At 45.4% G+C, this 14125-nt stretch overlaps 1 protein-coding gene across 1 annotated transcript in view; it reads left to right on the top strand.

Moving 5' to 3' along the window:
* Positions 1–2389: 2389 nt before the first annotated feature.
* Positions 2390–14125, top strand: part of tenm2a (teneurin transmembrane protein 2a) — a gene marked incomplete at its 5' end in the record, with an annotated part of 171152 nt that continues 159416 nt past the window's right edge. Inside the window, one exon of the mRNA XM_079744903.1 lies at positions 2390–2615. Within this exon, the coding sequence (XP_079601029.1) occupies positions 2390–2615 (226 nt within the window). The remainder of the gene's footprint in view (positions 2616–14125) is intronic.

The following is a 14125-nucleotide window of genomic DNA, read 5'->3' as shown; positions in this document are numbered from 1 at the left end:
TTCTCTCTTATCCTCCCATCTTTCGATTGCTCACTCCATCTTTCCTCTCACATCCAAATCCCCCCCCACTTCCCCCCCCCCCACCCGCTCACTCACACTCGCACCTCCCTTGAGACCAGAGGCCAACGCCTGCCCTTATATATTCTCCCATATCCCACATATTTTCCAAGCCAGCACCCTTCCCTACCTCATCTCCCTTCCCTTAAGGTACAAACACATTAAGGTTGAGCCGCTAATAGCCTGCGTGATGGATGTCGGTTGCATAATGAGCTTTTTATGAGACTTAATACCTACTGTTAATCAATGGACATAGGAGGGCACTTTCAATACTACCTCCTAAGCATTTCACAATGAGTCTTTATTAAACGAGTTGGCTCACATTTAGTCCTCCCTTCGCTTTTGCTCATTCCTTTTCTTTTTTTTTATCCTCTCAGCATGTAATTAGGCAGTCAGGTGGCGGATTGTTTAACTAATGATAGACCTTTGTGAGTGTCTGTGCCTGAGAGACATATTTTCCAATATATTTAGCCCGCGCATGGTGTATCATGTCTAATCTGAGGTGGATGCAACACACGTATGCCGAAGCGCGCCGCCGCTTGTAATGCAGAGGGCTGAGCGGGAAGCCTTCCCGGCCTTCAGCGATGACTGCCTAGATGGCCTATTTATTAGCATAAATATCCCATATAAGCAACCACTGGGAACGTTGCCGTCAATTTCGGCCGGTTGCTGCATTGTTGTTCTTTGATCTTTAGCTACTAATGTAATGCATCCCTCAAGGCCGCGGCGCTGGTATCATGTAGCGTTAGCATCACAATCATGTATTATCTGTAGCCTAGCTAGTGTGGCGTTTTTGTATGAATTAAAAGGGCGGCCGGCTCTGATGCGATGGCTTCGGACAGACGGGAGGCCCGGTGCGGAGGGAGGCGCGTTGTTTCTTTGCTGTATCTAAGTAGCAGTCAGACAAGTGGCGCTACAAGCGGTGTCAAGGCAGGTCTGGCACCGTTATCTGTTACACAGGGGCCATCTGTGTTGGGGTTGTGCGTCTGGGAAGATGGGTGAATCAATGTTATGTATTGTGGGTTTGTGATTGTGTGTCTGCGTCTACGTGTGTGAGTGTGCATGATAGTATGTCATTGTGTGTGTGTTTGTGTGTGTGTATGTGTGTCTACCATGTATTTGTGTGTGTGTCTGTGTGTGTCAGTGTCTCAGTGCACGTGTGTGGGTGTCTGCCATGTCTTTGTGTGTGTGTGTGTGTGTGTGTGTGTGTGTGTGTGTGTGTGTGTATGTGTGTTTGTTTGTGTGTAGTTCTGTGTGTCTGTGTTTCATTACAGCCTCTCAGGGAATGGGATTCATTCTCACTCTGATAATGAGGGAGAGACCAGCAAAGCCCTTAAGTCATTTCTCCTCTTCTGTCATCCTTCCGGTTGCACCCATGTGTTTTCCTGTTTTTGACCTTTTTACCTCCAGCCAGAATTATCTGTCCCTCTCTCGCTTCCTCTCACTCTTTCTGTCATCTGATCTGCTTCCTAATCTCTTTCTCTTGCCATTATCCTGATTCATTTTGTGTGTGCGTGTGGGTGTGTGTGTGTGTGTGCACCATGTCTACCATGTCCGTGTGTGTGTGTGTGTGTGTGTCTGTCTGTCTGTCTGTCTGTCTGTCTGTCTGTCTGTCTGTCTGTCTGTCTGTCTGTGATATATATCTTATGCAGATATATGCTTCTTGGTCGGTAATATCTTTCTATTCTATCCAATGTATATTGGTATGTCTCTGAACTATGGGATTGTATTATGTTGGCTATTCTAAATATGAAGAGATATTTGGGTCTTTTGTGCATTGTTCATGCAAGCTTACCCTGCTGTGTGTTCGTGGCACCAACAAAAGTATGTCTTCATCATTCTGCGATAGTTTGTTGCTTGAATTTGAATTGCGACCTATGGTCGCTTGTTATGAGTCTTGCCGATCGTTCCCTATCTCTCAGGCTGCTAAATTGAAAGCACTTATTTCTCTGAGTCCCAACAATAGCTTAGTTTCTGCTGTGCCAATACTTCCCTGTGTTTACACGGCATAAGCAGGCCACACAGGGGCTGGTCGCTCGATTACCCTCACGTTGCTTTCAATGTAGCATTTCTCTTAAGCAAAATCTGTGCTTCTATTTTGTAGGCATTTCTATAATTGTGTTCCAGCTTGTCCCTTTACTTTTCTCTCAACTCCCCATTTCTCTCTCTTTGTGTTTTCTCCAGGTGATTGAAGGAGTCTGACTTTACCAGAGGCCACCTAGGAGGCTGGTCCTCCTCCCCTCGATCCACCTCCTCTCCCCGCTCCCTCGGATCTCCTCCTGTGCACCTCCTCCCATCTCCCCCCCCCCCCCGACCCCACCCCCTGCTCAGTATGGATCTCAAGGACCGCCGGAACCGGTCCCTGAACCGGGGCCGCTGCCCCAAGGACCCCCACTACAACACCTCCTCCCTGGACATGGACGAGTGTCGCGTGCCCACCCAAAAGTCGTACAGCTCCAGCGAGACGCTCAAGGCCTTCGACCACGAGCAGAGGTTGCACTACGGCGGCTGCGTGACCGACCTCGTGCACCATGAGGCGGATGAGTACTCCAGGCAAGGTGGGTGTCTTGATTGCGGCCTTCATTCGTTGTTTTGTCGTGTAGTCGACATCCTAAGTTTATAGACCTCCCCTTAGCATAGAAAACAGGGTTCATCAGTAATGTGTTGTTCATGCAAACATATTGTAAATACTAACAATATTCTAATCATTAACGTCAATTGATCAACAATTTATTTACAAAAAGTACCGGACTTCGGTGCATCCATGTTTCAGACCCGTCTGGTCTAATCATGTCACCCTTGTGCTGTTTCAGTCTCCTTCAGTTGTTTATAGTATAGTTTAGTCTGGTTTTTAGTAAATTATTGATTGCATTTCAATGTAATGACCCCCTTGGCTAACGATATGCGTTTATTCCGTAATACACTACAAAAACAGATTGATACGAGGAATGCTTCACTTAAAATACAATAATGGAAAAAAAGAAAGGACTCAAAAAGCAGAGTATGTTAATTGCTAATTTGCTTGAGATAACAAAAGCTCAATGACATTATACAAATGTGGCATATTCCCAGGGTCAATTACACAGGCTCGTTTATTTTCCATTGTACAGAAAGGGAATAAGAAGTGGATTTAGAACATGTCCCTGTGCCCAACACATTTTAAGCAGTTCTGCTTCATTGTTTAACAGTCTGGGGTATGTCTCACCCAGTATTTTCTTATTTCTGCTCTGCATCGTGGAAACAATCGCAAACAATTTCCGTCACCCTTCTCTTGAACCCTCGCCGCGATGTACTCTCGCACGCGTGCAGATGGAGCATGTTGTTTTCTACTGGAAGAGACCTACATCTGCAACCTGTTGATGCAACCAGATGGTTTGAAAAACGCTCTTCTCTTCATCGCAGACCTTTAGCGCTGGAAAGCCTGTCATTAGGAACCTCTGTGTTCCCCTGGTGGGCACCGAAGACAGCGAGCCCGTAGGTCCCCTTTTGAAGGGGAGGGGCATCCTCTTACTCAGGTGCCGAATTATACTGTCAAATGCAGTGGGGGATTTCTCACTTTTTCACATAAATGTGACGCGTCGCAGTCTTGGAACACAGGAAACCTTGAGACAATGTGCCATGATGCAAGGGCATAGGAAGAGTTATTAAGGTAGGAGCAAAAACCAAGCGGTCTAGGGGGTTTTCCCTAAGAACAAAACATAACAATGCAATAACATTTCCTGAAATTCCATAATTTAGTCAGACATGTAAATTGTGCAATATCTTGTCTTTAGAATTGTAATGATATAATTCAGGTTAATAATGTATAAGTTGCAGAGCCCATTGTTAAACAACATTGAGATACGTTTTGTTAAGTGCATGTTGTTACGTGCATGAGGCTGAAATATAAAATCTGTTTTTACTTTCATGGCTAACATTATTTAAGTTGTTCTCATAATGTGGGCTTTGGCGAAGATCATTTTAATTAAGAGGTTAAAATCAAACGTTTCAGACTACTTGTTTGTGCTTCCTATCGGTTGAGTGACAAATGTTCTGCATTAGCCACATCTCAGTCGAAATGGTGTAATCAACAATTGGGGTTTTGCAATTAGTGATATGTTATATTCTTAAATCTCATTTGAATAGTTTGATTTAAAATACTCCCCAAAAACACCCTATAATTTGCATCCTGTCTACAGGCATATCTTCAAAGAGATGCAGAGAGTGTGTGTGTGTGTGTGTGTGTGTGTGTGTGTGTGTGTGTGTGTGTGTGTGTGTGTGTGTGAATGTGTGCTCATAAGTGTGCGTGTCGGCGTGTGTGCAGGCATATTGGAGAGCGATATGAAACTGGCAGTATTGATTCCTGCCTCGTGAAAGCAGTCAGACTCGATGGGATTGATCTGTGCTTAGCTCTGTTTTCCCTGCCTCCTCGTCACAGAGTCAGAGCGAGAGCGCTCCATAGAATAGAATAGAATGGAATAGAATATGCAATAGAATAGGATACAAGAGGAAATGATGCAATGCAATGCAATACGATACAATCTTTTAAACATTGTGTCATTGCTATTGCCAAAATGGTATTCTCAATGTCCTAACTTGAAATGTGTTAGGCTTGCATGCCGACTGATTTGAGGGTTCGAGAGACTGTGACGTGCTGAAGGTTTTTGCAAGTCACACGGTTGTTGGTCGTAAGAGGGAATCTCGGGGAAAAAACAGACTTTATCTAATTCTCCTTTAGAAAAAAACTGTTAACACCTCTCCAACAGGGACAGAAATTAATGAGATGGGAAGAGGGGAGAATGAAATAGCTCTCTCTCTTTCTTTCTCTTTCTCTCTCTCTCTCATTCTCTCTCTCTCTCTCTCTCTCTCTCTCTCTCTCTCTCTCTCTCTCTCTCTCTCTCTCTCTCTCTCTCTCTCTTTCTTTCTCTCTCTCTCATTCTCTCTCTCTCTCTCTCTCTCATTCTCTCTCTCTCTCTCGCTCTCGCTCTCGCTCTCTCTCTCTCTCTCATTCTCTCTCTCTCTCTCTCTCTCATTCTCTCTGTCTCGATCAAAGCAAAGGCAGAGGTAAATAGAGAATGCAGATAGAGCTGCAGGATGCATGCAAAAGAGGAAGTTGGTGGAGTGTGTTGTGTGGCTGACCTCACACCAGGCAATGTGGCTGGTCGATAGCACCTGCCTTTAGCCAATCGACTGCCTATCTGGCCCCCAAGCTACAGATGCATCGTGGGTAGTGCGACCGCAACCCTGGGGAGAGGAGAGCAGTAGTGATGAAATGAGAGTGAGGGAGAGAGGGAGAGAGAGAGAGAGAGAGAGAGTGAGGGAGAGAGGGAGAGAGAGAGGGAGAGAGAGTGAGGGAGAGAGAGAGCGGGAGAGAGAGAAGGGGGAGTGAGAGGGAGAGAGAGAGAGAGGGGGGCCAGTGAGAGGGAGAGACGCACATGGGAGCATTGGAAGAAAGTCTTGGGGCCTTTTCTTTTTTCAAAGATATTTAACAAAATATGTTTAAGCAAGACGAGACGGAATGAAATATCCCTTGTGCGCTATTACTAATTAGTTTGCCGTTACGGAGAACGATATTCGTTTTAATTAAATTATGATTATAATGATGTTTGTTCTTTATGACAGGAAGCCGATGTGTGTGAGGAAGTTGTATTGAGTTTCACCATTGCCTCCTGCGGCGTCTATGCTCTCTACTCCTGCGCCGCGTCGATAATGTTCTCACGGGGCGAGGGCATGGAGGGGGTGGATCGGGGGGGGGGCTTATACGTAATTATAGTTCACACAAACATCTGGCACTATGTTACATGCGTTAGAGAAACTTTGTGCGACTTGTACCAAAGCGCCCAAGCACACGTACGTGCCAATTACGCCCCAAAACCACGGAGCGACACGTAAGCACACACTCATTCATAATCGGTTAAAGTGTGAGCAAACCCACCTGTACCTTGTCTGTGTTTAAGTGTTATAATGAGCGGACACATCGCGGCGTCGCATCTGGAGTAAGAGAAGCATATAGCAATAGGATATGTAGGAAAAACAATAAACAGCGAGTGCTCAGCTCTATGCGTTTTTTTCATTGTGAACACTCACGAGTGGATTGTGCATGCAGTAAATGTTTTATTCATTTAACAGGCCAACGTTTTCATAAGCGATCTTCCATTTGAAATCACATGAAGCTCGAGTGACAGCACCAATTGTCCTCGAACTGTTGTTTTCCTTTAAATTGTCCTTGTATAAACGATGTCTGGGGGTCGTTCAACTCGCTGCATTTCTCCACCTCGACGATCAAGCGCACCTCGTCCATGATCGTGCATCGGAACTAGCGAGAAGATGTGAAGTAGACGGGCTCAGTGTAGCAGCTCTTATTGATCAGAGTTGGAGCGTATCCTTACAGTTCGACGTAACGCTACACGCTGAGCCGCGACGCGACGATTGCATGCTGAGGTTTAGCAGGGGGGTAAGTGCCGGAGAAGAGTAGAGTAGTGCTCTCGGATACTGACATCAAAATGGACCTCTGGCTAGATGGGAGCTCCACTCATTCACACAGCACCGTGGCGTCATTCTATGTGTTATATACTATACTTTACCCTCATCACTCCACACATCCGTACACACCTCGCGCAGGTGTCCATTCGTCGCAACATTGAAGAGTATGATATAAGGAACTTCACAAACTGGTGATTTTTTCTCCAGTTTTCTTTGAAATACGGTCTTACTTCAGTGACAGTGAGAAAATGTAATGGCTTACTATGTTGACGATCATTTTGTCCAAAAAATAAAACAACTTTTCAGTTCAGTACCTGTCTTTTTTATAAAAGTCAAATTTTTGTTAATTCACTCATCTGTCAGCTATTTTTGGGCCAATGTGACACACTATATCATTTGCATAATTATGGCGAGAAAACACAGATGTTAGGTTGCTGAAGGAACAAAAAAAGTGTGTCTTTCTTTTGTGTAACGTTTGCCCTTGGCCCAGGAATGAGAGTTGTACACCTTTCGGTGACAAGGCCTGCACCGGAGTTCATTAGGTTTCCTCATGTTCTGTCATGTCCCATCATGTCCTTCCCCGCCCCCTGCTGTTCCACCCTGCTGTATTCTCTGGGCAGGTGTTCGGACAAACCACTGTCAGAGATGCAGAACGGAAAAGGCAACACTCGATGTTAGATTGAGTTTGATTGCCGTGGCGATCGAAGGCTCATCCATCAAACCTGTCAAACCTGTTGACTCGTGACTTCGGACCGTGGTCGGTACACCGTGGCCTGTGATTGGTCAATATAACGTGATTTGTGTCAAATATAGCGAAAATTGCCAGTTAACCCCACCTGGCTTGGCATGCCACCCAAAACAAATGAACGTGGCCTTAATGTGTAACTGCCAAGAACACAGCTTCTTGGATGGAAGCCACATTTAATTCAAAAAGATGAATTATACCCAGACTTTAACTGTTCTGGAGAGACGTGTGTAGAGCTCTAAATATAACATTGAGCGGCAGGACGTCTCCGATTGTTTGTTTAGTTATCAAGTACTTTTTGTGCCGTGGAGAAAATGGCCTTAAATCCACCAAATAGGAACTAAGGATAAATCGCTACAAGCCCTGCTATTTTGCACTCCCATCCATTTTGTTTGTGTTGGTCTCGAATCTGCGACTGCGAATCGATTTACCAGTCAAAAAACACGACCGCATCCTCACCAAGCACCATCAAAACACCAGCCCACCCAACCCAATCCCATCCCTTCTGAAGGGGATCCGATGAAAAGGGGGTCTGCGTTGTGTACCCATTGATCCCGGAGACCCCCCTGCCTGCGACGGATCCCACCCCCTGCGGTTTCCCCATTACACACTCATTTGTTGGTCTGCTTGGGTAAGCGCTGCCAATTAACACGCTCGGCATCGTCAACGCCATAACGCGCCGCGCAATTAGAACGAAAGTTCATTAGAGGAAACCCTGCAGTACCAAAGTACACAAGCGCCGACACGACGTGATTTATGTGTGAGACAATATCGCAACGTCTAATGAGCTTCCGTCCTTGTTTTTAGCTGTCTTAGCTGTAAGCCATTATCACCTGGGTCTCTGTATTTAAAAGAACAGGCACTTTGGTTTGGAAGGAAGTAAGAGGCGGCTGCCCCCCCCCCCCCCCCCCATCCAATGTCTGCCTCATCAGAAACCCAAACTCGAGGGGAGGCGTTGATGTCACCAAGTTAACAAATAATTATATCACTTGTTTTTAATGTGCACGTGACACGCTTTTGAGTCCTGTCGTAAAACTGCCTCCTCCCATCGTCAAAAACACATTTAAATGTAAATGCCACGTGCAAATATTAAGTGAAAATGAAGCGAGTGCACACACACACACACACACACACACACACACACACACACACACACACACACATCTGACTCACTTTGGTCATCTATCTTAGTTATTATTTGTTCACTCTTGATCCATTTTCTCATTTTCTCTCTCTCTCTGTTGCATCTCTCTCTTTCTCCGCTGTTCTCTCTCTATCACTGCGGGCTGTGTGTGTGGGGCTCTCTCCCACTCCGTGCAGTATGCTCTCCAGTGTGTCTTCCCCACAGGCCCACCTCTAGACAGCAGGCTTCATCAGAGCCACTAGAGTCTCCTGTAGCTTTGGCCTCTCCCTTTAAGGAGACACTAGACCCCTCTCTTTCCCCTATGATGCCTCTCCTCTTGGGCATGGAAGACCGCCCGTCCAGGCATTCTGCACACGCAAGCAGACACACGCGTGCACACACACACGCACACACACACACTCAAGGATACACACACACACACACACACACACACACGACTCATAGACACGCACACCTACCGGGAAGCAGGACTTGGTGCCTGCCGAGACATCACTTGCCTTAATTCAACCCCCTCCCCATCTCTCTCTCTCTCTCTCTCTCTCTCTCTCTCTCTCTCTCTCTCTCTCTCTCTCTCTCTCTCTCTCTCTCTCTCTCTCTCTCTCTCTCCTCTCTCTCTCTCTCTCTATCTCTCTCTCTCTCTCTCTATCTTTCCGCATCTCTTCTCCCCTCTCTCTCCTGGCCTTGTTAATGTCCCACTGCCCAAAATTTCTTCTCTTTATGTCTCACTTACTTTTTTAATTGATTTTATTTCAACTTGTTCTCTCCTGTCACATCTCTGCTACCCCTCTGTCTTTCCCGTATTCTCTTTCCTCACCATTTGTCCTCTCCCATCCCTGTGATTTATATTAAGGTACAGATCTACATAACCTTCTTGATTGATTTTGGCCTTTCCCATGAATTGGGGTGTGTGTGCTTTGTGTATGTGTGGTGTATGTGTCTTTATCAATGAGTGTGCCTGGGATGTTTGTGTCTGGTGTATGTGTCTTAATCTGTGTCTGGGGTTTGTGTATTTAATTGAAAGTGTATGTCTGTGTGTGTTTGTGATGTATGCATCTTTAGTTGTGTGTGTGTGTGTGTGTGGGGGGGGGGGGGGGGGGGGGGTGTGGCTGTGTGTTTTTGTGTGTCTTAGCATCGTCAGTGAGACGTCACCGGTTGATCACAGTAAGAATAAAGCAGCTGCATGCTATTAAAATATAAATGACTGAGATCATGTGCAGCGTTCATAGCCCTGTCCTGTCCCTGGTGGGTTGCAGCCAGAGACCCTCCTGAATGTCACTCAGGACCAGTGGATGACTCGCCCCGCAATGTCCTGGGGCTGCTGCCTTTGACGGTCTTTACACACACACACACACACTAACACACACGCAAACACACACACATCGTTTATTCACCCTCACACACCCTTTTTTTGGTGCATTTAACATTCACACAAAGGGTTGTGTGTGTGTGTGTGGAGTGTTTATGTGTATGCCTGCTGAAATCTGAGATTTATTTTGGAGATTTATAGATCTCTTATTTATAGACATTGATTGTGTGTGTGTGTGTGTGTGTGTTTGTGTGTGTGTGTGTGAGAATATGAAGGAGGACTCCCGGTTTTCTTTTCATACACACGTCATAAACATTGTGCTAAGCATAGGTCTATATGAAACCAATGCAACCCTACAGTTAACTCAACATAACACTATTCATACAGCAGCACTCTCAGCCACTTAATATATGGAAATTCTCGTATTGTCAAAGCTCTGAAGGCACATGCTTTGTGGTTGATGTTGTTCCTCAAGCAACACACACACACACACACACACACACACACACACACACACACACACACACACACACACACACACACACACACACACACACACACACACACACACACACACACACAAGCAAAACACATAGACGAGACCAGACACTGAACAGACAACACAGGTAGGCTTCTTGAACCCAAAAGACAAAAGGCTCACACAATGTTCTGTGGATTTTCAGAGTGTTGACGTTATTTATGTTTACTATGTAGGCCTAATGACCCTTTTTGACTCTGCTTTGACAGTCCTTGATAAATGAGGCAGATTGTAAATGTCACAGTTATGAAGTGGTTTTTTTTTCTCAGCCTAGGCGTTTGCTTCCTAGGCTGTAATTAAATGTGTGCCATGTCTTCAGTGTGTGTGTGTGCGTGTGCGCGCGTGTGTTTCATTTTTTCCTCTGTACGCCAGCCTTTGTCAACATCCATGTGCATGTGTTATTGTGTACTCATACAGACATCTATTTCACGTCGGCCAGCCGCAGTGTGTGTGCACGCACAGAATGTGAGGATGATTTGCAATCCAATTTATGTCGTCGCATGTCTGAATTAACTCCCATCGCCGCAAGATTAAGATGAAGGAGATGAGGATGGACACAAAGAGAGGGGGAGAGAGGGAGAGGGAGGGAAGGACAGCGGGAGGGAGGGAAGGAGGGGAAGTGATTCACTGGCGTTGGACAGGCAGACAAGATGGATGGATTCTGTAAATTTTGGCCGGGAAGGTAATCACAATAAGAGAGAGAGAGGCACAGAGAGAGAGATAGAGAGGGAGCGAAAGACAGGGAGAAGGACAGACTTTTAGGACTGAGGGAGAGAGGGTAGCTGTTAGAAAGGTAGGGAGATAAAAGAGGAGAGAATATGATGGAGGGACATAAAGAGGAAGGGAAAATGCAAGAGGAAAGAGGCGGAAAGAGAGCGAGAACGGAGAGATGTAAGAGAATGAGAGAGAGAAGAATGAGATGAGAGAGAGAGGGGAAGGGGAGATGTAAGAGAAAGAGAGAGCGGAAAAGGAGATTTAAGAGAGAGAGAGGAGTGGAAGAGCAGACAGCAGCAGGTCTGTGCACGACAAGACAGCGAGGATCTGCTAATTTACACGTCGACATGTCTCATGGTCGGGATTAGCAGAGGGAGGTGTCTGCTGCTTCTGCTCCGTCCCCGCGCGACGAGCATGTAAACATCATGGAGGCGACGCGCCTCGCCAATCCTTAAACTTTTTTAGCGACGCGTCACAGCGCAGTGACGCACCCAGTCTGAGCATGGGCCGCACCACGTCCACACACACCCGTATCCCCTTCCCCTCTGTGGAATAGCTGCTGAAAACAAACCTAGAGCATTGGAGAAAGACATGGAGATATTTTCGGGATAGAGTGATTATTCCTGAATATAGGAGGGGAAAGGGAAAAAAAAGTGTGTGTGCAGTCACAAGCTGTTCCTTTGCGGCACTACGGTGAGTCTTGATTCGTGTTGCATCTGTCAGCTCCAGGGACCTGAGTTAAAGTTTAGATTGTGGTTTGTGTGGGTTTTCCACTTCATTATTCTCCTCTCGAAACCCCGAAATACATCCGTTTACACCTATTAGTTTGAGTTTGTCCTACTATACGCCTCTCATATTCGGCTTGCAAAGCGGGGGGGGGGGGGCTGGGCTATCACGACTCTGATAGCGGGACAAACCAGTAAGATAGACGGCGAGAAAAACGGGCCAAATTGAGATCGCACCTTGTTAACACACAGCCATCGATCGGCACTTCAATATCACAGACGACCAATGTGGAAACAAGCCATACAAACAGGGTCCTGATGAGGGTGATGGTGTTGACGATGAGGACGACGTTGTACTCGACAGTGAACTTAACGTAGAACTAGAAAACCAAACACGCGTGTCGACGTACACCGCCGCACTATCCCCCCGTCGTATTCCCTACCAAGACCAAGACGGTTGGTTTAAGCCGTTCGTTAGGAGACAGCCCGGCACCGCACGGGTTCACCCTGTCATGTATTGTCATGTTTTCTGCTCACGCTCTGCGCTGTGGTGCTAAGTGAACAGTGGCGAGGGGCAGGAGAGGTCCTGCCTGGTGCCTATTTCCGTCCTCCTCATTTAGTCACCCACGGGCCCCTGTGGCTCTTGGACGGGGGCCGCGAGAGAGTGTGGGACATGTTTGACCATGATTGCAACCCTGATAGCTCGTTGCTGCACTGCTAATGGCAGTGTTAATGACGTGCAACCCTGCCTTGCAAAGAGTGTGTGTGCGCTTGGGGGGGGTTGTGTGCTGTTGGTTGTGCGTGGGTGTTTGTGTGTGTGTGTGTGTGTGTGTGTGTGTGTGTGTGTGTGTGTGGGGGGGGGGGGGGGGGTGGTTAAGTGTGTGTGTGGGGTTCTTTGTGTGTGTGTGTGTTTTTGTGTGTGGTTCAATGTGTGTGTGTGTGTGTATGTGTGTGTGTGTGTGTGTGTGTTGGTCCGTGTGTCATCAGCTGAAGTTCCTCTAGGTCTTGTCTCTAATTTAACTTTCTTAATGCTTTGTGACATCGCGGTTGCTCTTTGGGACATTTACAGCTAAAATGATCTTAAATCTCTTTTAATAGCATATGTTATTTTGAGAAATGGGCCTTTTATATGCCGTGTTCAATTCCATATTCTCCAGATAAATTGTTGTTGAAATACTGATGGTGTTATAAAAATGTTCTAAGAGTGCGATATATATTTGAAGTGACTATAAATCAAAGGAACACATTCGCTGTAAGGATGTCAGAATCATTTAGGATTCATATTTAGATTTTATACATTTGTAAAAATATATCTAGTTTTTCCTTCGCCAAATAAGACCCAAAGTCTCCTCTTTGATTGAAAGTGCCTTTATTTAACGTCATTTCACAGACTCATACAAAGATGCGCACTGCGTTATTTCACATTTCGGTGTTGTAGTTAAGGGACAAAGTTTCGCAAAGCAGGTGTAGTTTAAAGAGAAGAAAGTATAAGAATAATATACACGAAAAACACATTTTATTCCCCCATTTACTCACCCGATTGTATGTGCCTCATTTTGGGATAGGGCCACTTTTCCTTGAATATTAGTTAGAAAATCAACCAAATATCTGTTGATTACATCTTACTCTTGAATAGAGGAAGATTTCCCCTGACTGGTTGGATCGGTGATTGTGATCTCATTAACCGTGCCATAGCGCTCCCATTCATTAGCATAGGCTCTGAAAATACGTGTGTGGGTGTGTGTAGGGGTGTGCGTGTGGTCCACACACAATCATTATTTACCACTATTTTAGCTCATCACCATAGAGACCATGGTTTCCTTTTTTTTATCTCTTAAATTTTCAAAAAAAAAAGTGTGCATAATTCCACCTGTTAATTTGTGGTGGAGAGGTAGAGAAGGAGTAATTATCACACATATTATAGTCACAACCAGGCAGGCCTACAATTAGTCCGACCTCATTGAATTGATAACAGTAACCGTGGCAATCAATTGTGAAGCATGTAGTTCAACTACATGCTTGAATCTAGACATATAGATAGACAGAAAGACACACACACACACACACACACACACACAAAATAGATATACACATATTTCTTCCAAGTAGATGTTTTCACTGAATATTGTCAATTTGTGAATAATCAGCTTTAATTTTTCTTTAATTTAGAAATTTGCCCTTTGCTAATATGCTGATTTTCAGTGCTGCTTTTAATTTCTTTGGTTCCCTTTCACACTACACTTATTCCTGAGTAAAAATATAAATATATCAAAAACCTTGCAAACCCAATGAAATGTATAAAAGGTAACCTCTCTCTTATGCAATGTATCAAACGGAAGTGTAGTGAACATAAACTCTGCCAAGACGAGATCAAGGATTGATACGAACAGTCAAATCATTTCCTCAGCCGTCATCGGTGAAGAGCAGCCATTTT

Source organism: Pollachius pollachius (assembly GCF_949987615.1).
Source record: "Pollachius pollachius genome assembly, chromosome: 10".
Classification (NCBI taxonomy): Eukaryota; Metazoa; Chordata; class Actinopteri; order Gadiformes; family Gadidae; genus Pollachius; species Pollachius pollachius.
This window is presented reverse-complemented; position numbering and strand designations above follow the sequence as displayed.